At 37.1% G+C, this 22762-nt stretch overlaps 2 protein-coding genes across 2 annotated transcripts; both read left to right on the top strand.

Annotated features, from left to right (window-relative positions):
• Positions 1-2039: 2039 nt before the first annotated feature.
• Positions 2040-3377, top strand: LOC108334866 (uncharacterized). Its single transcript, XM_052869977.1, has 5 exons — positions 2040-2228; positions 2301-2501; positions 2640-2918; positions 3152-3254; positions 3343-3377. Exons 1-5 carry the CDS (start codon positions 2040-2042, stop codon positions 3375-3377), a joined length of 807 nt encoding a protein of 268 aa, XP_052725937.1.
• Positions 3378-3452: 75 nt separating this feature from the next.
• On the top strand, positions 3453-4890 carry LOC128194350 (uncharacterized). The gene is made up of 3 exons (XM_052869811.1): positions 3453-3562; positions 3734-3850; positions 4066-4890. Exons 1-3 carry the CDS (start codon positions 3458-3460, stop codon positions 4759-4761), a joined length of 918 nt encoding a protein of 305 aa, XP_052725771.1. The 5' UTR covers positions 3453-3457; the 3' UTR covers positions 4762-4890.
• The last annotated feature ends 17872 nt before the right edge of the window (positions 4891-22762 follow it).

Here is a 22762-nt window from a genome sequence, read left to right as displayed (position 1 = left end):
GACTACATTTTCATATGTTAAGATGTGAAATAATTGTTAATTAAAAGGTTTAAACCCTTCCTTGGTCCTCAAGTTTATATAAAAATCTCAGTTGGGTCCTCAAGTTTTTTTCTGTCTCAATTGGGTCATATTTTTTGTAAAAGTGAACACATTTTGCCATAACCGTTAAGTGGTGTGAGACGGCGTTAAATTTTTGTGAACTGGATTTTTTCATTTACTGACGTGGCATTGTGCATTAAAATTGAAAGGCCACGTGGTGCCAGATCTTCTCTTCTCCTCCTTCCCCCTCTGCTTCCTTCCATCGGCGCCACCCACCATCTACAACACAATCACAGACCACTGGAAAACACCGGAAAACACTGGAAAACACAGACCACTGGAAAACACTGTTTTTCCTAAGCTGGGGGACAATCACGACAATTACGGAACCGTTCAAGAGCGAAACGAGGTCGTTTCAGGTTCGAATAAAATCGAAGACGGACAATGCGAGGTCGAACTTGTTATTAAACCCTAAAGCCTTGATTATGCCGAGAATGTTCGAGGAGAGAGAGGAAGAAGCCGGTTGGTGGAATAGGAGAGGGAAAATTTGGTGGAAGCTATTGGAATCGAAGGAAGGATGGATTAGGGTTTGGAGAATTCGGTGAGCCTGAGGTGAGAGGCGGGGAGTGGGGTGAGTGGAGGTGGTGACGTGTAGACGAGGCAGAGAAGAGGGTTTTTTGTTAAAAAAATAGGTCTTGGAGAAGAGGGGTTAGGGTTAGGGTTTTTGGGAATGTGGTGTTTGAGGGTGTGGCTGTGGGTGGGTTTGGGAGGATGAGAGGGACAGAAACATTCTGTGCCATGGAATGTGATGCAGTGTGTTTCCAAAAGCAATCAAATCTCAATCACAGAGTTGAATTTTGAAGCCTGGGCAGAAAATTTTCACGATCACAGTTGAATTTGAGCTGAGAGTTGCAGCAAGAAATAATTCCCACAATCGTAGAGCTCCCTCTGCTCATCCATGGAAGACTATGAACTAAACATAACATTTATCTCACACTTCTGAAGTAGATTTAACTTTCTCTTGATAACACTAATAAATCAACTGTAATATGGGAAAGCCATGGAAGGTGAACAGGTTGCAGCTGGGTGGCGCCGATGGAAGGAAGCAGAGGGGGAGAGAGGAGAAGATCTGGCACCACGTGGCCTTTCAATTTTAATGTACAATGCCACATCAGTAAATAAAAAAATCCAGCTCACAAAAATTTAACGCCGTCTCACACCACTTAACGGTTATGGCAAAATGTGCTCACTTTTACAAAAAATATGACCCAATTGAGACAGAAAAAAACTTGAGGACCCAACTGAGATTTTCATATAAACTTGAGGACCAAGGAAGGGTTTAAACCTAATTAAAATGACAGCTGCATCCTGGGTAAATACTGTTTTCATTTATCTTTACTTCCGCCTAAATCCAGGGCACGCACGTCACGTGATCGTGTTTAATTAATTCGACTCGTAATTAAGTAGTTGTACTTCCAGAGTTTGATTTTATAATCAGTATTAATTTAATTGTCAAATTAATTGAAATCATATTATTTTTTATAATTAGTATTGTAAAACTAATTTTATCACACTTGATATAACATTTCGGTTGTTTTGAAGATAGGGGAAATATAAGATTAATTACTCGAATATAAGGTAAGATGAAGAGAAGGATAACATTGTATAAGGTGTAAGGGAAGGATAGAACCACAGAGATAATAAAAAACTATAAGAATATGCAGACTTTATTACTCATCTACTTATCAAACTTCATTCATGGATGATTTAATAAGTTTGAAGTTTAAAAGGAAAGAGAGAATACGAAGAAGAATATTGCAAAATATACCTTGTTACAACTCCTCTCAACTATTTACGAAAAGACCAAGCTTCTCATGTCCTATATAAGCTCACACTCTCTCCCACATTAGACTGCAAGCTACTGCAATCTTTCTTCTTTGTTGTTTCTACAGTTCCATTTTCCCTATCTTTCTTCTTTGTTTGCATTACACAGGGAAAAAATGGTACTGTCCAGAGCGGTTAAGAAGGCTGTGGGGAAGCTTGAAAAAAGGCCAGCTGAGGCGCCCAAAACTTCCATGGACATGGTCTTAACCTTAGCAGAAGCCATTAGGTTCGGTTATGCAGAGACACTCGGCAAATGGAGCTTCTTGGACTTGCCAAGAGCCATCCTTTATACTATCATGGAAAAGGTACGTCCATTTCCAACTTTCCCTTGTTTCAAGGTTTCTTCATCTGTTAATGTCCTTACTGGGTTCTTATAGGGTAAGAAAACAGTTGCAATAGAATGTAAAGAAAGAGACGATTGTGTAGAACTGAAAGATCCCGAAATATTAAAGGAGTTGTATGAGATCAAAAAATGCTTGACACGCACCATGCTTTTCAGCAAAAAACGCTTCCGTTCCTTTCTATTTGCTGCTGGATTCGTTAAGGGAGATGTTCTCCTCCGGAAAAGAAGAGCTCGGGTATATACGTTTGGCTTCTTAATTGTTTTACCTTAGTTCTATTGTTTCCATCTAAAAAATGGTTATATTTTGGTTTTCACACTTGAAGAGGAGGCAAATCAATCAAATGTCAGTTTAAGTAACAGTTTTTCTTGGCAGATTCTGAAGCCTGCTTTCACAGTGATACGTGATAAAGAATCAAAATGTTTGTTCCTATTCATTCGAGGAACTCGAAGCGTAAAAGACACTCTGACGGATGCAATCGGTGCTCCCGTTTCCTTCAATCATTTCATTTACAGTGATGGTGAGCTGAAAAGGAACAACGTGATTTCAGGACATGGGCACCGTGGTATGGTTGCTGCAGCTCGTTGGATCAAAAAACACTGCACTCCTAAACTTCTTGATGAACTTCGTCAATTCCCCGATTTCCAAATCAAGGTATTGTATTAGCCTCTTATGTTTTAGGAAAAACATTAATATTGTAATGTTCACCCATGATAGTTCCTTTTTCCTCCAATACCCTTTGTAAATTAAGGTATCGTGTTTTACTTTCCACATTGCTTCAATTTACTTATGAACTGAAATTATATATGGTTTTTATTTAGTCATTGAAGTCAAGAAATATTTTACATTTGTCTATTACCATAATTATACTAATCTTTATTTAATAGATAGTTGGACACTCACTTGGTGGTGGCACTGCTGCATTGTTGACATATATGCTTCGAGAAATAAAGCAGTTCTCTTCATGCACTTGTGTCACCTTTGGCCCAGGCATGTGCTTATATGACTTCTTCTTCTGTAGTTCCCATCTAAAGTTTTAACTTGGTCCTGATTGAGTAATTTATTAATTTTCATCAAGGTTTTGATATAGCTGAATCATCTCATGATCTTTAGTCTAACCACATGAAGAAAAATATGGGTTTTAAAGGTACTAAAGAAGTAGTTATTTTTTTTATGCAGCTGCTTGTATGTCAATGGAAATGGCGGAATTCGGGAAGCCCTTTATCACTTCCATTATAAATGGTTATGACATGGTGCCGACATTGTCAGCTGTTTCTGTTTATGATTTCATTGAAGAGGTGCTCGATTTAGTTCTTTCAACATTTCATGGTTTTGGCCAATATGTTCTTGTGTATTTATGTTAATAGATTAATTTGGGATAAAGTTTCTATCAGAAAATGGTTGGTTCTTTGCTCAAGTTGGCTTTTACTTGGTCACCGCATAATTAATAGTGATCGCATGATTTACAGGGTCTTAATAAGCGTAAAAGATTCATAAAGTCTGCTTGCAGCGCAATTGGATCTCGCATACCATTTGCATCTAATGCAAAAGCCATTGCAGATCGTGCAGTATCCCGCGGCACCGAGGTACCTTCAACCTCCCTTGTTTATGTTTAACAGTAGTTTTACACTGTGGCTGTGGTCATTACGCAGTTACAGCAAGAAAATAAAAATAAAGATAAAAACTTCACATCACAACAACTTAATTACTTTTGTATAAGAGGAACTATATTTGACCCGTTGATTTTTTCCATACGAATTTCTCATTAATTACATTGAGATTTTGCTTTACATACCTAAAGGCTGTGATGAAGAGTAAACAAAGAACTCGGTCACTGATAAGCTGGTCCAAACGTGAGAATGCTGCGGCGTTGAAAAGTTCTAAATCAGAAAACTTGTCTGAAGCCGCTCAATCATCAAATACATGTTATGAAGGGACAGAAGAGTTAATAATCTCTGAGTTTACTAGTGATGAGGACGACGGATCAATATCCTCCAGTGAAGGATCTGATAACGATGACATGGATGAAGAAGAGGAGGAAATCATAGCTGCTACTCACAACATTGCTAACGATGAACTGAATGAATATTACAAGGAGCTTCAGCTAGACACACAGGAGGATAATCCTGAAATCAATGGTGGCAAGGGAAAAGAAGAAGCCATAGAAAAAGGCATCATAGAAGGAGAGTTGAAAAATGATAAGGTTGTTCACAGTGAAGAAACTGCAGATAGTGCAGTTGCAACATCAGAGAAGCCTGTTAGACATCATCTTTATCCACCAGGAAGAATATTGCATATTGTTCCTGTACTTTCTTCTGAAAATTCTAAACCAATCCACTATGATGATGCTGATGCCAAACGTGTGGTGTTGTATGAAACTGGTAGAGAGCTGTATGGAAAACTCAGACTTTCAAGAGGGATGCTATTTGATCACATGACAGGCAAGTATCTGAAGGTGTTCCAACAATTAATCAATCAATTTGAGAAAGAGATATGAAAGGTTTTAGCTGATAGACTTCTTGAGCCTTAGAATTAAAATTGGTCTGTTTATGTTTGTGCGTGTTTTGGAGTTGTAATATGTCTCTTAAGCCTCTCACATTTATATGTAAGATTAGTTGGTTTGTGAGGATGATGATCTTAGGTTGTTAAGTTTTTGTAGTACGAGAACTAGTGTCATATATTACCACCAAGAATAAAATGGGATAAATTGGGTCTGACAATAGAATCTATGTTTATATTCGCTCAAATATTTATATGAAATTTAATTCAACCAATATATGAACTAGATCGAATTAATGGTTATATAACTAAGCAGCTTAAGTCTATTAATCAAATAGACATCTAGCAATACACCTTAATAAAGTCTGGATCATACAAATTAATATTATTTTGCTTTTAAGAACTTTTAGAAAAGTATATGATATAATATTTTATTCTATCATTTACATTTCTAAATTAAGAATAGACAAGTAAAATGTCAAATTTTAATAAATTACATTATCATAAATTAAATATTAATGTCTTATTGATGTAACATCCCAAAAATACAGCAATGAACCATATAATCGAATAAATACATTAAATAATATTTCAGTTCAGTCTTTGTTATGGCCGAACGACCTTACAGAAAAGTTACAATATTAAAACTGTAAAGAAAATATAAGTCTGACCGAACGGTTTACAAAAGCCAAATACCGATCGGTCATACAAATCAAAACGGGAAGGTGATCGAACGACCACCTCACTAAAAATCTAAACTACTGACCGAACGTTCTACTGCTGGTCTTAACTTCAACATCAACTAGGTTTTCTTCTTCCAGTGCATCTTCCAACAGCTCGTCTCCTTCTGCTCACATCCACAACGGATGGTCATTGCAATGACAAGGACGGACGTACATAACAAGACATGACAAGAAACACAGGGTAAGCTTATGTAATTTAATTCATGTAAAACAAACATTTTCATACAATCAAACACACAAGATCTATTTCTTCATACGTTTCATATAAATCATAATACTAGACTCACTGTTCGGACTGTATGAAATCTGTGTAGCTACGACGTTCGTGCACCCGGGTGATGTAGTAACTTGGATACACTCAACAGCTGCCACCCGAGGTTAGTCCTATCTGTCCAAAGTACCCCTAAGGACTAGGACCTCCTGCCATTCCCACACATGACCTACCCTCCTCTACGTGAGGACGAGTACTCACGGAACATCAGGATGAATCGACAGCTTAGCGTTACCACAATCATACTTTACCAATTCCAATATCATCCATGAGTCGTTCCACCCTAGAACGCTCGTTCGAATCCACAACATTCCGTTCATATCATATTTTCTTCATCTTTCATTATCATCAGTTAAATTCCATCTTTGTTCAAGGATTCTTAATGACATCAGATACCGAACGTTCAATCCTCACTCATAACGAGGACGAACACTTGGAACGAGATAGAGAAGTCTCTCGTTCCAGAATAGAATAAGACCAAGAGGGTTACTGTCAGTTTGAGAAAGAAACTGAGTACAACTATATGTCACAAGAACAACTAGGACGAACGTTACTTTAAAAATGAGTCCGTTGAATGAACTGACTCTCGTGAGCTTAAACCAAACACCTCAAAGAATATGTCAAGTATTACGACTCTAGACTGGAATGCAATAAATGTAGACACGTCAAGACATCTAAAGAACCATACTTAGGAAAATTCTCATAAAGAAACCTAATCTTAGTCAATAACCGAACACGGTAGATGGAAAATTCTATTGAAGTTGGACGAACGCTATTTGCATCAAGATAAATCATATATAAGAAACGAGTATGAGCGCTTGGTATAAGACCGAGCACTACTCATTACGAGCGCTTGGTGTGAGACTGAGCACTACTAAATTTATAATAGAAAGCTTGATAAATATAATAAGATACTATTGGAATAGTGTTTAAGAATAACTAAAATATACAAATACATATTTTTACAAAATTTAAGTTTATCACAGAATACTCATATACAACTACGCTTAGCCGAATGCTCAAGCATAGTATTACCACACGAAGACCCTCGTCCTCAACGAGGGTTCTTTCCAAATGAAAGAATCCAATTTTTTAACCAAGGTTACTAGTATTACCGAACGGTCAATAACCGTTCAATGACGAACGTACATTATCATAGGGAAATTTAATATCCAAGACTCATTTTATCTTCAACTAATTTCTCAATACATAATTTCCTAACTTTATAAATTCATATCATAATAAATTTTCATACTTCATATAATCCCATTCATAGTAAATAATCATATTCCATATAAACAAGCATATCAGCATTCATACTTTATATACATTCAACCACTCACCAACATGCATTCATGGTCAACGAACGTACAACCGAACATACAATTAAATTAGATAAGCTTCCCTTACCTCTGAGCGTGAACGAACGTCCTAAAGACAGAGTTTGGATGGTCCAACTACAATTCCTTCTACCCTGAACGCTCAACGACTCTTCAAACCAGAATCAAACAACAGACAAAATGGTTCAGAATGAGGCTATGAATTCATGCAACCAGAACTTGGTTTGCATGTGTCCGAGAACGAACGGCTAAGGACCAGAAGAACTTACCCATTCAGAACTCAAAATTGATCGGTTCAAACTGAAGCTTGGGACGCCGGAAGTGCTTCTACGGTGCCTGAACGAAGATTGGAGTAGAGAAATGGTGAGTGTCGGTAGAGAAAAGGGAGAGCTTTTTAGAGAGAAGAAGGAGAAATGAAAGATTAGAGTTTTGGAGAAGAAGGTGCATGCAGATAGTGAGACGTGATTTTCTAAAAACTCGGTTTTGCTTAAAACGAACATCCGCTCCTTTGCTGACACCTGCACTCCACTATCTAATTTCTAACTCCCTTCAGCTTGACACCTGGCGTCCGTTCAGAGGGGTTTTTGGGTGCGTTTTAATGGTTCTGACATTCCCCCTAACTAAAAAAATTTTTCGTCCTCGAAAATTAAGGCTTACCCGAAAATAAATGGGGATACAAGTCCCTCATGGCATCTTCCACTTCCCACGTAGAGTCGCCAGTCTTCTCGTCCCACACCACTCTCACTAATTTGATAGCTTTCCCCTTGTAGTACTTGGAGCGGTTGTCTTCAACACGAACAAGTTGCATCTCCAGCGTTCAGTCTTGACGAAGACGAACGTCCTCTAACTCCAGTACAAGAGTAGGGTCGGCTACGTACTTCCGAAGTTGAGAAACGTGGAAGACTGGATGAAGGTTGGAAGTTGAGGAGGCAAGGATAACTCGTACGCCACTGGTCCAATTCTTCTTAGAATTTGATAAGGCCCAACGAACTTGGGAGACAGCTTCTTGGGACGAACGACTCTGCCTACTCTAGTGGTTTGATTTAGCCTAAGGAAGACGTGTTCTCCTGCAGTGAACTCCAAAGGCCTTCTCCTCTTGTCTGCATACGTCTTTTGTCGGCTCCTTGACGTCTTCAACCTCTCTTGGATCAACTTCACCTTCTCGGTCGTCTGCTGAATAGCTCAGGTCCAATCAATACCTTCTCTCCTTCTTGGAACCAACATAGTGGCGTTCGGCACTTCCTCTCGTAGAGAGCTTCAAATGGAGCCATTCTGATGCTGGACTGAAAGTTGTTGTTGTAGGTGAATTCCACTAGCGGTAAAACCTCATCCCATACGCCCACATGATTTAGGACGCACGTCCTCAGCAAATCTCAAGCGTCTGGATGGTTCTCTCGGATTGATCGTCCGTCTGAGGATGATAGGCTAAACTCATCTGCAGTTTGCTACCCAATTCACTTTGCAGGGACTGCCAAAACCGAAACGTAAATCTTGTGTCTCGGTCAGAGATGATACTGGACAGAACTTCAACCGAACGATCTTGTTGATATAGAGTTGTGCAAGCTTCGTCATGGACATCTTCAAGTTGACAGCTAAAAAGTGTGTGCTCTTTGTTAGCCGGTCCATTATCACCCAAATGGAGTCGTGATTCTTCATCGTGCAGGGTAAGTGGGTCACGAAGTCCATCGAAATGTTGTCCCACTTCCATTCAGGAATCTCAAGTTGTTGTAGTAGACCGCCCGGTCTCTGATGCTCTACCTTGGCTCGTTGACAAGTTAAACATGATGCCACAAAATGAGCGACATCACTCTTCCTTCCCAGCCACCAGAAGGACTTCCTGAGGTCTTGATACATCTTAGTCATGCCAGGATGCATGCTAAGACGATTATGATGTCCTTCCTCAAGAATGATCCTCTTCAGCTCGCCATCGTTAGGAACACACGTCCTATCTCTATAGCGTAAGAGACCGTCCGTTCCAGTGTTGAAGTACTTGGCCTGGTCTGTACCGAGCGCGCTCAAAATCTTCATCAGGTCTTCATTCGCCGATTGCTTCTCTCTGATTCGGTCAAAGACGTTACTGGATATTCTAAGGTTACAGCATTGGATACTGTTCGGTTTCAAGTCGAACTGCAATCTTAGATCTCTAAAGTTGTCCACCAAACTTAATTCTTTGACCATCATGGACGAGACATGAACTACCTTTCTGCTCAAAGCGTCCGCTATAACGTTCGCCTTCCCAGGATGGTAGAGTAGTTCAAAGTCATAGTCCTTCCAGAACTCTAGCCACCTCCTCTGCCTCATATTCAACTCCTTCTGATCAAAGAGGTACTTGAGACTCTTGTGATCACTGAAGACTTGGAATGTAGATCCATACAAGTAGTGCCCCCAAATCTTCAATGCGAAGACGACAGTTGCCAATTCCAAGTCGTGCGTCGGATAGTTCTTCTCGTGGATCTTCAGCTGTCGAGAAGCGTACGCGACCGCCCTCTTCTCCTGCATAAGCACATAGCCCAAACCTTGATGAGAAGCATCGCAGTAGACTTCGAACGGTTTGGCTATGTTAGGAATAACCAAGACTGGAGCGCTCGTCAACTTTTGCTTCAGTTCTCGGAAACTAACTTCACACCGATCGGTCCAAGCGAACGGGTGATCTTTTTTGGTCAACTGAGTCAACGGAGCTACTATCTTAGAGAATTCTTCAATAAAGCGCCTATAGTAGCCCGCGAGCCCCACGAAACTTCGGACTTCAGTGACCGAACGCGAACTCTCCCTTTCCAACACCGCTCGTACCTTGGACGGATCCACTGATATACCTCCAGCCGAAACTACGTGCCCCAATAACTGCACTTCTTTCATCCAAAACTCACACTTGGATAACTTGGCGTACAACTCATTTTCCCTCAAGACGCCCAGCACTATCCTCAAGTGTTCTTCATGCTCTTCATAGATCTTGGAGTAGATGAGGATATCGTCAATGAAGACGACCACAAACTTGTCCAGGTACGACCTAAAGATGCGATTCATGTAGTCCATGAATATTGCTGGTGCGTTCGTTACACCAAACGGCATCACTACATACTCGTAGTGTCCGTAACGAGACTGGAAGGCTGTCTTCTGGACGCCCCTTCCTTAACCCGAATTTGATGATAACCGGACCTTAGATCAATCTTCGAGAATATTGTAGCTCCATGTAGTTGATCCAGTAGATCATCAATCCTTGGTAAGGGATACTTGTTCTTGATGGTCAGCTTGTTTAACTGCTTGTAGTCGATACAAAGCCGAGAGCTGCCATCCTTCTTCTTTACTAAGAGAACAGGCGCTCCCCAAGGTGATGCGCTCGGCCTGATGAACTGCTTATCCATTAAATCTTCAATCTGCTTCTTGAGTTCAACCAACTCTGCTGGTGACATCCGATACGGTGCAATAGAGAAGGGCCCTACGGTCGACACCAAGTTAATTGTAAATTCTACCTCGCGTGGAGGAGGTAGTCCGGGTATTTCATCCGGAAAAACGTCTGGGAATTCATCCACAACCGATCGTCCTTCACTCAGCTTGCTACTGGACGATCGTTCATGACTTAAATCTTTAAACTCTTCATCCGCGTGCGTCATAATCAGAAAGCAACTGGCGCCCTCCACGATGTCCTCCTTTAGCTGACCGAGCTTCATCGATAACTCTTCTTCTTCTTCATCTGAAAATACCAACTTCTTCTCACCACAATCTATGAGAATGCGATTGGAAGCCAACCAATCCATTCCTAAAATCACCTCTAACTCCTTTAGAGGTAAACAAATGAGGTTAACTTTAAATCTACACCCCTCAACTTCTATAGGACATCTAATGCAAACCGTAGACGTCCTAACATCATCAGCCTTGGGGTTGACATCACCAAGTCAAACTACATCTCGCTCTTAGCTAAGGCCAGTTTCTTAACGCACGCCTTCGAGATGAAGGAGTGTGTTGCCCCCGAAATAATATAACACACAACAAGGCAATCCATACAATAAGCAAGTGCTGGTGATAAGGGTACCTAGACTTGCTGCTTCAGCGCTCGTTATGGCATATACCCGACCAACTGCTTGTGCTCGACCACCTCTCCCTTGTTGAACTCTTCCAGCGTTCGGTGGCCTCATGACTGCTCGTCCTCCCATGTTACACTCGCTATCCAAATGTCCGTTCCTCCTGCAGTGAGTGCAATATCTTTCCCCCACCATTTGAGGACATGACGATCGGTAATGGGGTCCCCCACACTGAAAACATTTTACTGTCCCCTGCTGTCCAGACTGGCCGACAACTACAACTGATTGAGTGTGAAACCCACCAGCATTTGAAGGTAATGTTGGACGACCGTAAGGCGTCCTCCTTAAATTAGCATTAGTCCTTGAAGATATGGGTCCTCTTACGGCCTGTTGTTGCTGCTTCTTATGTTGCTCCACCTCTGCCACATTTTTCTCCAATACTTTAGCCCTCTCAACCATGGTAGGAAAGGACTTAATACATAGGCTGGATATCAGCAACTTCAAATCACTCCTCAGCCCATTCTCAAACTTCCTACACTACCATTCTTCACTAGTAGCCATGGTGTTGAATTGTACTAAATGCTTGAACTTGTTGGTGTACTCAGAGATGGACATCTCACCTTGCATCAATTGAAGAAACTCCACCTCTTTAGCGAAACGTACACTATCGAGAAAATACTCCTCATAGAACTTGCTTCTGAAGACTTCCCACGAGATGGGACTTTGAGCGTCCGTCAATATCATCTTCATGCTCGTCCACCAATGACTAACTTCCCCAATTAAGAGATACTCTGTGAAGGCCAGTCTATTATCATCAGGACACCTCTTTGCATTGTATATTCGCTCCATGTCCCGTAGCCATTGGTCAGCCTCATCAAGTAGACACTTCCCATTAAACTTAGCTGGGTGATATTGAAGGAAACTCTCCAAGCTCCACTCGGCCGAATGATTTCCAGAGGAAGTGGATGCTCCGGGTGTGTTGCTCGTGGTCGCGATGATCTCCATCAGCTGCCTTTGGGTCGCTTCAGAGTTGGCACGCGCGACTTCCAAACTCTGCAAAGCGGTCGTATTCTGCTGCACCAAGGCAGCGTTCTGCTGTTGAAGCGCTTCTATTACGGATTCCAATAACCTCGTGTTATCGGATACATCACGATCGACAGGTTGAGGAGGAGGTCTCGGTGCCATTAGTTCTCTGAGAAGTAGAGAAAGAAATCATTAGTTATATTCAAGGAGTTTAAAATACTCATCAAACGAACGTTAAGCACACAGCAAAAACATATTGTACTCATAACCTACATTGTTCCTTAAGAAACAAAACTGCTCTGATACCACTAATGCAACATCCCAAAAATACAGCAATGAACCATATAATCGAATAATTACATTAAATAATATTTCAATTCAGTCTTACACTAAGAAGAGCGTACGGTTATGGCCGAACGGCCTTACAGAAAAGTTACAATATTAAAACTATACAGAAAATATAAGTCTGACCGAACGGTTTAAAAAAGTCAAATACCGATCGGTCATACAAATCAAAACGGGAGGGTGATCGAACGACCACCTCACTAAAAATCTAAACTACTGACCGAACGTTCTACTGTTCGGTCTTAACTTCAACCTCAACTAGGTTTTCTTCTTCCAGTGCATCTTCCAACAGCTCGTCTCCTTCTGCTCACATCCACAACGGATGGTCCTTGCAATGACAAGGATGGACGTACATAACAAGACATGACAAGAAACACAAGGTAAGCTTATGTAATTTAATTCATGTAAAACATACATTTTCATACAATCAAACACACAAGATCTATTTCTTCATACGTTTCATATAAATCATAATACTAGACTGAATGTCCGGACTGTATGAAATCTGTGTAGCTACGACGTTCGTGCACCTGGGTGATGTAGTAACTGGGATACACTCAACAACTGCCACCCGAGGTTAGTCCTATCTGTCCAAAGTACCCCTAAGGACTAGGACCTCCTGCCGTTCCCACACATGACCTACCCTCCTCTACGTGAGGACGAGTACTCACGGAACATCAGGATGAATCGACAGCTTAGCGTTACCTCAGTCATACTTTACCAATTCCAATATCATCCATGAGTTGTTCCGCCCTAGAACGCTCGTTCAAATCCACAACATTCCATTCATATCATATTTTCTTCATCTTTCATTATCAATCAGTTAAATTCCATCTTTGTTCAAGGATTCTTAATGACATCAGATACCGAACGTTCAATCCTCACTCATAATGAGGACGAACACTTGGAACGAGACAGAGAAGTCTCCCGTTCCAGAATAGAATAAGACCAGGAGGGTTATTGTCAGTTTGAGAAAGAAAACGAGTACAACTATATGTCACAAGAACAACTAGGACGAACGTTACTTTAAAAATGAGTCCGTTGAATGAACTGACTCTCGTGAGCTTAAACCAAACACCTCAAAGAATATGTCAAGTATTACGACTCTAGACCGGAATGCAATAAATGTAGACACGTCAAGACATCTAAAGAACCATACTTAGGAAAATTCCCATAAAGAAACCTAATGTTAGTCAATGACCGAACACGGTAGATGGAAAATTCTATTGAAGTTGGACGAACACTATTTGCATCAAGATAGATGATATATAAGAAACGAGTATGAGCGCTTGGTATAAGACCGAACACTACTCATTACGAGCGCTTGGTGTGAGACTGAGCACTACTAAACTTATAATAGAAAACTTGATAAATATAATAAGATACTATTGGAATAGTGTTTAAGAATAACTAAAATATACAAATACATATTTTTACAAAATTTAAGTTTATCACAGAATACTCATATACAACTACGCTTAGCCGAACGCTGAAGCATAGTATTACCACACGAAGACCCTCGTCCTCAACGAGGGTTCTTTCCAAATGAAAGAATCCAATTTTTTAACCAAGGTTACTAGTATTACCGAACGGTCAATAACCGTTCAATGACGAACGTACATTATCATAGGGAAATTTAATATCCAAGACTCATTTTATCTTCAACTAATTTCTCAATACATAATTTCCTAACTTTATAAATTCATATCATAATAAATTTTCATACTTCATATAATCCCATTCATAGTAAATAATCATATTCCATATAAACAAGCATATCAGCATTCATACTTTATATACATTCAACCACTCACCAACATGCATTCATGGTCAACGAACGTACAACCGAACATACAATTAAATTAGATAAGCTTCCCTTACCTCTGAGCGTGAACGAACGTCCTAAAGACAGAGTTTGGGCCGTCCGACTACAATTCCTTCTACCCTCAACGCTCAACGACTCTTCAAACCAGAATCAAACAATAGACCAACACTAGTACAGCGAGGGGCTTTTACCGCGGTTATTTTTCACTATACGTCGCGGTTTACGAACCGCGGCATATTCAGCCGCGGTAGTAAGTCAGAGACTTTATGCCGCGGTTATGACCGCGGTATATAGGTTGCAGAATATGCCGCGGTTGTCCAAAGAACCGCTGCCTAAATCCTTTTTTAAAAAAAAAAATTTTGTCCACTATATGCCGCGGTTGGGGTTACAACCGCGGCATATTCCCCTGCAGATTTTTAAAATTGCAGGTCTGTTTTTGTGATATCCACTACCACAAAAACAGACCTGCATATAGTAGTGTCTTGAATCTCTGCAAAAGACAATTCATATTAATTAGTGTATATGAATTCAACATTTGGGAAAAAATCAAAATTTGTTAAAGTTATCAAAATTTGTTAAAGTTACCACTAATGAAGAAATCATGTTAAGAATGTAAAAGGGCATAAATACCTGGAACAGGGGCGGCGAAAAAGCTTGGTGCAACAAAGGGGAATGGCAGCGGAGAGGAATGACAGGCGTTTCAAACGATTTTGATCGGCTAAAACTGTTTTTTATCGTCAAAAATGGGAAATGACCGAACAATTTTGAGTTTAAACGGTGAAGAAACAAGGAACTGAGATGGGTGGTCGGCGGGAGAAGAAAACTCGAAGTCCAGAGCGTCTGCGCGAATAAGACGATATTGTTCCAAAGTTTTATTTTTTAACTCTGACTGGGGAATCTACCGCGGTTCACTACTTAACCGCGGTATAAGATGACATTTTTTAAATTATTTTTAAACTATATGCCGCGGTTCGCCGGCAACCGCGGTAGAAGATGACATTTTTAAAATTATTTTTAAACTATATGCCGCGGTTCGGCGGCAACCGCGGTAGAAGATGACATTTTTGAAATTATTTTTAAACTATATGCCGTGGTTCGGCGGCAACCGTGGTAGAAGATGGCATTTTTAAAATTATTTTTAAACTATATGCCGCGGTTCGGCGGCAACCGCGGTAGAAGATGACATTTTTGAAATTATTTTTAAACTATATGCCGCGGTTCGGCGGCAACCGCGGTAGAAGATGGCATTTTTAAAATTATTTTTAAACTATATACCGCGGTTCGGAGGGCAACCGCGGTATATTCATCTAAATATTTAAAATTCATTTTAAATTTATTTCATGTAGGAGAATAGGTTGCGGTTACTCTGAGAACCGCGACACATAGGCTGTTATTTAATTTTTTTTTCAGACGTGGCGTCAAAGAGGATGCTTGACTGGGGTATATGTCGCGGTTCCCCTCTGAACCGCGGCATATTCCTTCGATTTATTTACAAAACTGCCACCGCGCACAATTATGCTGCGGTTTCTAGTGAACCGTGGCATAATGTGCGCTATAAAAACCCAAATTTTTACTAGTGCAAAATGGTTCAGAATGAGGCTATGAATTCATGCAACCAGAACTTGGTTTGCATGTGTCCGAGAACGAATGGCTAAGGACAAGAAGAACTTACCCGTTCATAACTCAAAACTGGTCGGTTCAAACTGAAGCTTGGGACGCCGGAAGTGCTTCTATGGTGCCTGAACGGAGATTGGAGTAGAGAAATGGTGAGTTTCGGTAGAGAGAAGGGATAGCTTTTTAGAGAGAAGAAGGAGAAATGAAAGATCAGAGTTTTGGAGAAGAAGGTGCATGCAGAGAGTGAGACGTGATTTTCTAAAAACTCAGTTTTTCTTAAAACGAACGTCCGCTCCTCTGCTGACACCTGCACTCCACTATCTGATTTCTGACTCCCTTCAGCTTGACACCTGACGTCCGTTCAGAGGGGTTTTTGGGTATGTTTTAATGGTTCTGACAATTGACAAACAAAATTTATTGATCTACGGGATAGATGTTTATTTAGAGATAATTATCAACAATTCTTTTTTATCAATAATTAAGCATTTTTTTTAATGGAACTCAATGCTTCTAAAAATGAAGGTGTTTTAGTATGGGATTTGTTCATGTACCCCATGTTTTCTTCTTGCACTTTCATAGTATCACTGAAAGGACTTAGTTACTCCTTATTAAAAATTTGCACCCCCAATATGTTAATGTACATTTAAAAATGTAATTTGCAATATGAATTATTGTACATTCCGAAATATAATTTGTATTATGGATTGTGTTGTACATTTTCATTGTACTTTTACAATTTAAAATGTAAATTTGTATTACAATTTGACATTCTTATTGTCTTCTAATTTTGCATTTCAATTTGTACAATCTCAAATGTAAATTTGCATTATAGATTGTACAATTCAATAATTTATATTTTTAGTGTCTTTCAAATTTATATTATGAATTATATAATCTATAATGTAATTTGCATTTTAATTGTATTGGCATCATAGATTGTACAATAAATTCGCATTATGAATTATACAATTCATAATGTATTTTTTTTTTCAAATTTGTATTATGAATTATATAACCTAAAATATAAAATGCACTTTCTAGTCTCGCCTTTCTTTTTGGCACCCTTGTCTTGGCATCCTCATGTTTAAGTTTGTTCCTCTTGAAATATTTATGGTGCTTTTGGCTCTATTGGTGACCCAAGATGTTTCACCATGGTAGCCCAAAGTAGAATTCGCATGGTAACAAATTCGGCCTTGTATTTGTAGAGTTTGTTATCTTTACAACTTTCTGATCCTTCGAGCACTCAAATTTCGACCAGCATATTCACGTTTGTTTGAAATCACGAGCCATTATTCTTTGTTGTTTGTTGTTAAAGTATACACCTTAGAAGCAATGTTTGATTTTTATTAGACATATTGTTTACTCACTATCGAACCATCGAATAATATTAAGTCTAGCATACATCTAGCTTCAAGAACTTTCCTTACTTGGATAGATGTACATAAACTTCAAAAGATGTTTTATACAAGCTTAACTCTTTCAACATAGATTTTACCTCACACAGATTGCTCTATTTGCACATGGAAAACTCTACTTTAATCAATGTGATTAGAACATACACTAACAATCCTAACCAAATAAATATTTATCTTAGGTCTTTAAACATCTATTTAAAATCATAGGATATTTTATGTTTCTAGCAAAAAATATGTGCATATTACCATTATAGGCAAAAAATGATTAAAGGTAAAGTCATGCACCCCCACAAGTTTTCTGAGTCTAGTTATCAATTACCATTAACTATAATTGATTACTTAATTTTGAAATCGTTCAAGGGGTACACGATTTCACTGGTACTCGATTACAATGTTAGTATAATTGATCAATGGATGTAATTCGAATCACAGGCCTCTGTAATCGATTAGAATAATGTTGTAATCGATTACCAGAGTTTGTAATTCAAATTGCATGCCTTTGTAATCAATTATAGTAATGTTGTAATCGATTACCAGAGGGAAAATGGGTAAAATAGAGTTAATGTAGTGGTTGAAATGTGATTTATGATTTGTGGTCTAAGCGTATAATCAAGTTATAATTTAGTATGATTTAAGTTTTTAATATATATAGAGAACAAAATGACACGAATAGGAGTGAAGAAATTCATGGACTAAAATGGAAGGTATTTTATTAATTCATAAAAGTCATTACAAAAACATAATCATAAAATTAAAAGATAATACAATAAAATTTAAGAGAGCCCTTGTGGCCCAAAGTGACAGTGGAGATAATCCATGTCTTCCTCGAGGTGTCCAACTCCAGCATCAATGTTGTCAAATTTGTTGCCAACAATTTTCCGAAGATCATGGATCTCGTTCATAATTTCAGTCTGCATAACAGAAGAAGTATCTTGTCGAGGAGGAAATGGTAGGTGGTAATCAGGAAATGGTTGAATATCGTCTCATTTGTGAACCTAGTGTTCATCTATGTTTCTAATAAATTTAAACAACTGATAACTACAGCTTAAAATTTAAAGGACTTCTGGTACATAAGGCTCATCATTCAAAGGAACTTCAAAGTGCTCCATAAAAATGCTAATCAATTGTGGATATGGTATAGGAACATTGTCTCTTAAGGCCTTTTTCATTTTTTGTTTGATGAGATGAGCCGAGTTAATCTCCCTTGACGTGAGAAGTGTCCACATCAAAATAAGATTATCTTCTATAGCTTGTGCAAGGTTATTTGAATGAGGAACCAAAATGTGACATATAATGTAATGGATTATTCTATTGTTAATTTTCATCAACCCATCCATAATTCTACTTGTCATGTTTGCATTCGAGTTACAAAGCATTAGCCTATCATCTACACCAGAGTAATCATCTCTCCACTCATCAAATATACTTCCTTCAAAAGGCACTCATAGAGAACATATGTTTATAAGAGAACAAAAAAGTGGTGGAGTTATGGTCATTCTAACTTTTTTGACTTTAGTATGAATGACTTAGTCATAAAAAAAATACGTATATTATTGTAGAAGACTTGTACTAATTTAGGATAATAATGTTTTTTGTGTTGATTGGTACGAAAAAGAGTGTAACGCAGCGGAATAAAGCTTAGAGTAGCAAAAAGCGTGTTCGGTCACTTTTTAAAAATAAATTGGTCTGTTTTTAGAAAATCAATTTTCTTTCAGAAAATTTATCGAACAGTTGATATGCGTAAAAGATAAAAAATATAGGGAATAGAAAATCACACGAGTAATTTTTATACTGGTTCGATTCAACAGAATCTACGTCCAGTCGTTAATCACTATAAAAAGTGATTAACAGTTCCACTAAAAATATAGTTGTACAAATTACAAGATAATGAAATGAGCAAAGAATAGAAAACAACTTCCTTCGACAAATGAACCAGAAGAGTGCAACAAGTAACTTCCTTCGACAAACGAACCGGAAGAGCTTCCTTCGACACACGAACCTGAAGCAACAGCTTTGCCAACTTGAAGAGAACTGCTCCGACCTTTGACACACAAAGCGCAAGCTTCTCCTACTCACAAGACCAGACAAGAGCACTCTATCACTTTGAGAACTTCCTCAGACAAACTGTATTCTCAAAATGGCATAGATCCTTTTCACTCACAGAGAACTTTCCCTAGGCACAAAACTCTAATACTCTCAATTGAAAAGTTCTTTCTAAGAGCTGTGAAGACCTCTATTTATAAGCCTAGTTTTGTGCAGGGTCAAAAACTGAAAAGACATCTCCCAATTGCCACTGATAATCGATTATCAAAAGTGATAATCGATTATTTGTGTCTGTTATGGGGTTTTCAAAAAAGTGATAATCGATTATCCTGAGCAATAATTGATTATTCCAGAGACTTTGACAGAATTAAATGAAATAGTGATAATCGATTATTATGTGTAATAATCGATTATTTGCGCAAGCAACTCTTCTTTAAACTGGCTCATGATAATCGATTATTGCTCTTGATAATCGATTATTGCTCATGATAATCGATTATTGCTCTTGATAATCGATTATTGCTCTTGATAATCGATTACATCATTACATTTTATCCTATACATTTGTTTCTACAAAATGCGTTTAACAAAGATGCATTTAGAGTCTTCCATTCTTCAACTTTTATCACCATCAAAATTTCACAGTAGCTTCAAGATACCAATGCTCCTCATTGGTAACAATCTCTCCCTTTTTTATGATGATAAAAAATATCTTCTTGTTAAAAGCATTTCTAATTTCCTGCACAGATTTCATACTTACAAACATGTTAGTAATAATTGCACCACTTAAATTAGAAGTTTTCTCCCCCTTTTTGATCATAAGTAAAAAGTAAAAAAGTGGAAAAACTCCCCCTCAAATTTTGCTCCCCCTCAACAAAAGAATTGATGCATTTCAAAACAGAAATAAAATTGAAATTTCATAACATGAAAGAATAGAATACCTCATGGAATATAAGAAAAACAAAAATTCAACTCTAATTAAGAAGTACAAACAGTATTAATTAATCCATAATAGAGATAAAATCAAGATATCTAACAAACTCTTATATCTTCCCCTTATATAGGTACCAGTTATCACATAATATGTCAATCAAAAATAGATTTCCCCATTTTTTATCATAATCAGAAAAACATCTAATCTTTATGCTCCTCCTAAATTTGTTAACTTAAAAAGAATTTGGATCCTCTTAATTCATTAAAAATTACTCCCCTAAAAGTAATATTCCCTTTAAAAATCAAAGACAGATTCCTTAAAAATTTTAAAAAAAGTTTTTTTTTTATGCTGTGACTTAAGATAATCGATTATTACTTTAAATAATCGATTATGTGCGAGCCATATTTTCGAAATCCAAATTTTTGAGAACGAGATAATCGATTATTACGCTTGGTAATCGATTATTTACGTTAATTTTCGAAAAACACAAATTTGGGCCAAATTTTCAACTTAAGACACATCTAACATTCATAAATTATTTCAAAGCTCTTAAAAAATACCAGGATACCATAGAGTCTTCTTTTCCTTTTGAAAAATTAACCTGCAAAACCAAATTATAGAGTTTTGGTCCCCATAATCTCATTTGGGTCCTTTGAGGTTAGAGACAATTTACTTTATAACAAGAATCCAAACATATTTTCCATTTGGAACATCAAAATGTTTAATTCTATGTTTGTTAGAAGTGTGTCCCTTTTTCATACAATAAAAGCATGTGACAACATTTGGGTTTCTATAAGACACAGTTTCTTTTTCAACCCATACCCTACGGGTTCTTTTAATTTGGTTCTTACTTGTAAAAATATTTTTGTTTTTATAAACCTTTTTAACAGTTATAGGCATTTCAACATTATTATTTCCATTTGCAACTTCAAGAAGATTTTCAAGAATATCAATATCAAGCATATGACTCTTACATGAAAGACATTCAACAGGATGTTCAACATTTGAAGACTCTTTCATTTCCAAGTTGCAAATTTTATTTCTCAAACTTACTTCCTCATCTAATGCCTTATCATATTTAATTTGCAATTGTTTAAATTCCTTTTCCAAATTTTTATGAGCAACATTCAATTTCTCAGATTCATCAAGCAATTCAAGAAAAGCTTTTTGTACATCAAATTCACTAGTATCAAGGCTAGAGCAACTTACTTGGCTTGCAGTGTCATCAACATTAGCTGTCAAACATAAGTTTGCTTCTTCAACATAATCACTTGAACTAAAGTACAATCCATCACTACATTAACAAAAATAAACATTACAAACATTGTGCAATCCATCACTACCAATCCAACCAAAGTACAAAAATAACCTTCACTTATCTAATAAATATTGATTAACTCAATTTAAACCAGCAGTTTACTACGTTAACAACTTCATACCTCTTTATATAATTATATTATTGTAGCATTCTAGTTATTACTTTTAATTCCAAAGTATTATCTAATCCTTAATATAATATACTAATAACTCCTTTTTACAAGTTATCTAATTAATATATATATATATATATATATATATATATATATATATATATTTATATTTATATTCATATATTGTAATATATTATTTTATATATTCCACTAGAAAAATTTACTGCACTTTATAATATATAACATTGTAATCTTGTATACCAAAGTCCTAAATAAAATATATATTAGTAAGTTGTATAATATATAACATAATAATTAGAATATTTTAGATCCAAAATTTAAACCGAAAACTTATGCTATATAATAAAAAACGTAATAAACTTAATATATATATATATATATATATATATATATATATATATATATATAATATAATATAATATAATATATCAAATAATAATATAATATATATCAATTTTGACTAACATCCCATACAATAATATATATGCCATGCACCCACACTATATAAATATATATTTTAAACAAGATTTAATCAACTAACTCAATCAATCATTCTGCACCATTATATTCAAAACAACAAAACTCCCTTGCATCAATTTCTTTTTTTTTTTTTTCATTTTAACCCAAACAGCAAATAATTTTAGTGTAGATTTCCAGCAAAACAGAATAAAGACAGTAGAAATTTTCTGGCAAAATAAAATTTAACAACGACATTTTACTTTTCTGTTTTTAGCAGAAACATTATAAAACAGCAAACAGTTCACTAAAACTTTCTTTCTCTTATTTTAGTCTAAAATAGAATAAAAAGTAAGTTTATCTTCATTACCTAAGTGTATATATATCATTCATGTATCAACATTTAATATTCATACACTCATATACTTTTATTTTGCATATATCACAAGAAGGATTGCAGAAAAGATTGATCAATCAATATGTTCATATTTAACAATCCATTATAAAATTAGACAGATTA

This window comes from Vigna angularis, chromosome 10 (genome assembly GCF_016808095.1).
Source record: "Vigna angularis cultivar LongXiaoDou No.4 chromosome 10, ASM1680809v1, whole genome shotgun sequence".
Classification (NCBI taxonomy): domain Eukaryota; kingdom Viridiplantae; phylum Streptophyta; class Magnoliopsida; order Fabales; family Fabaceae; genus Vigna; species Vigna angularis.
This window is presented reverse-complemented; position numbering and strand designations above follow the sequence as displayed.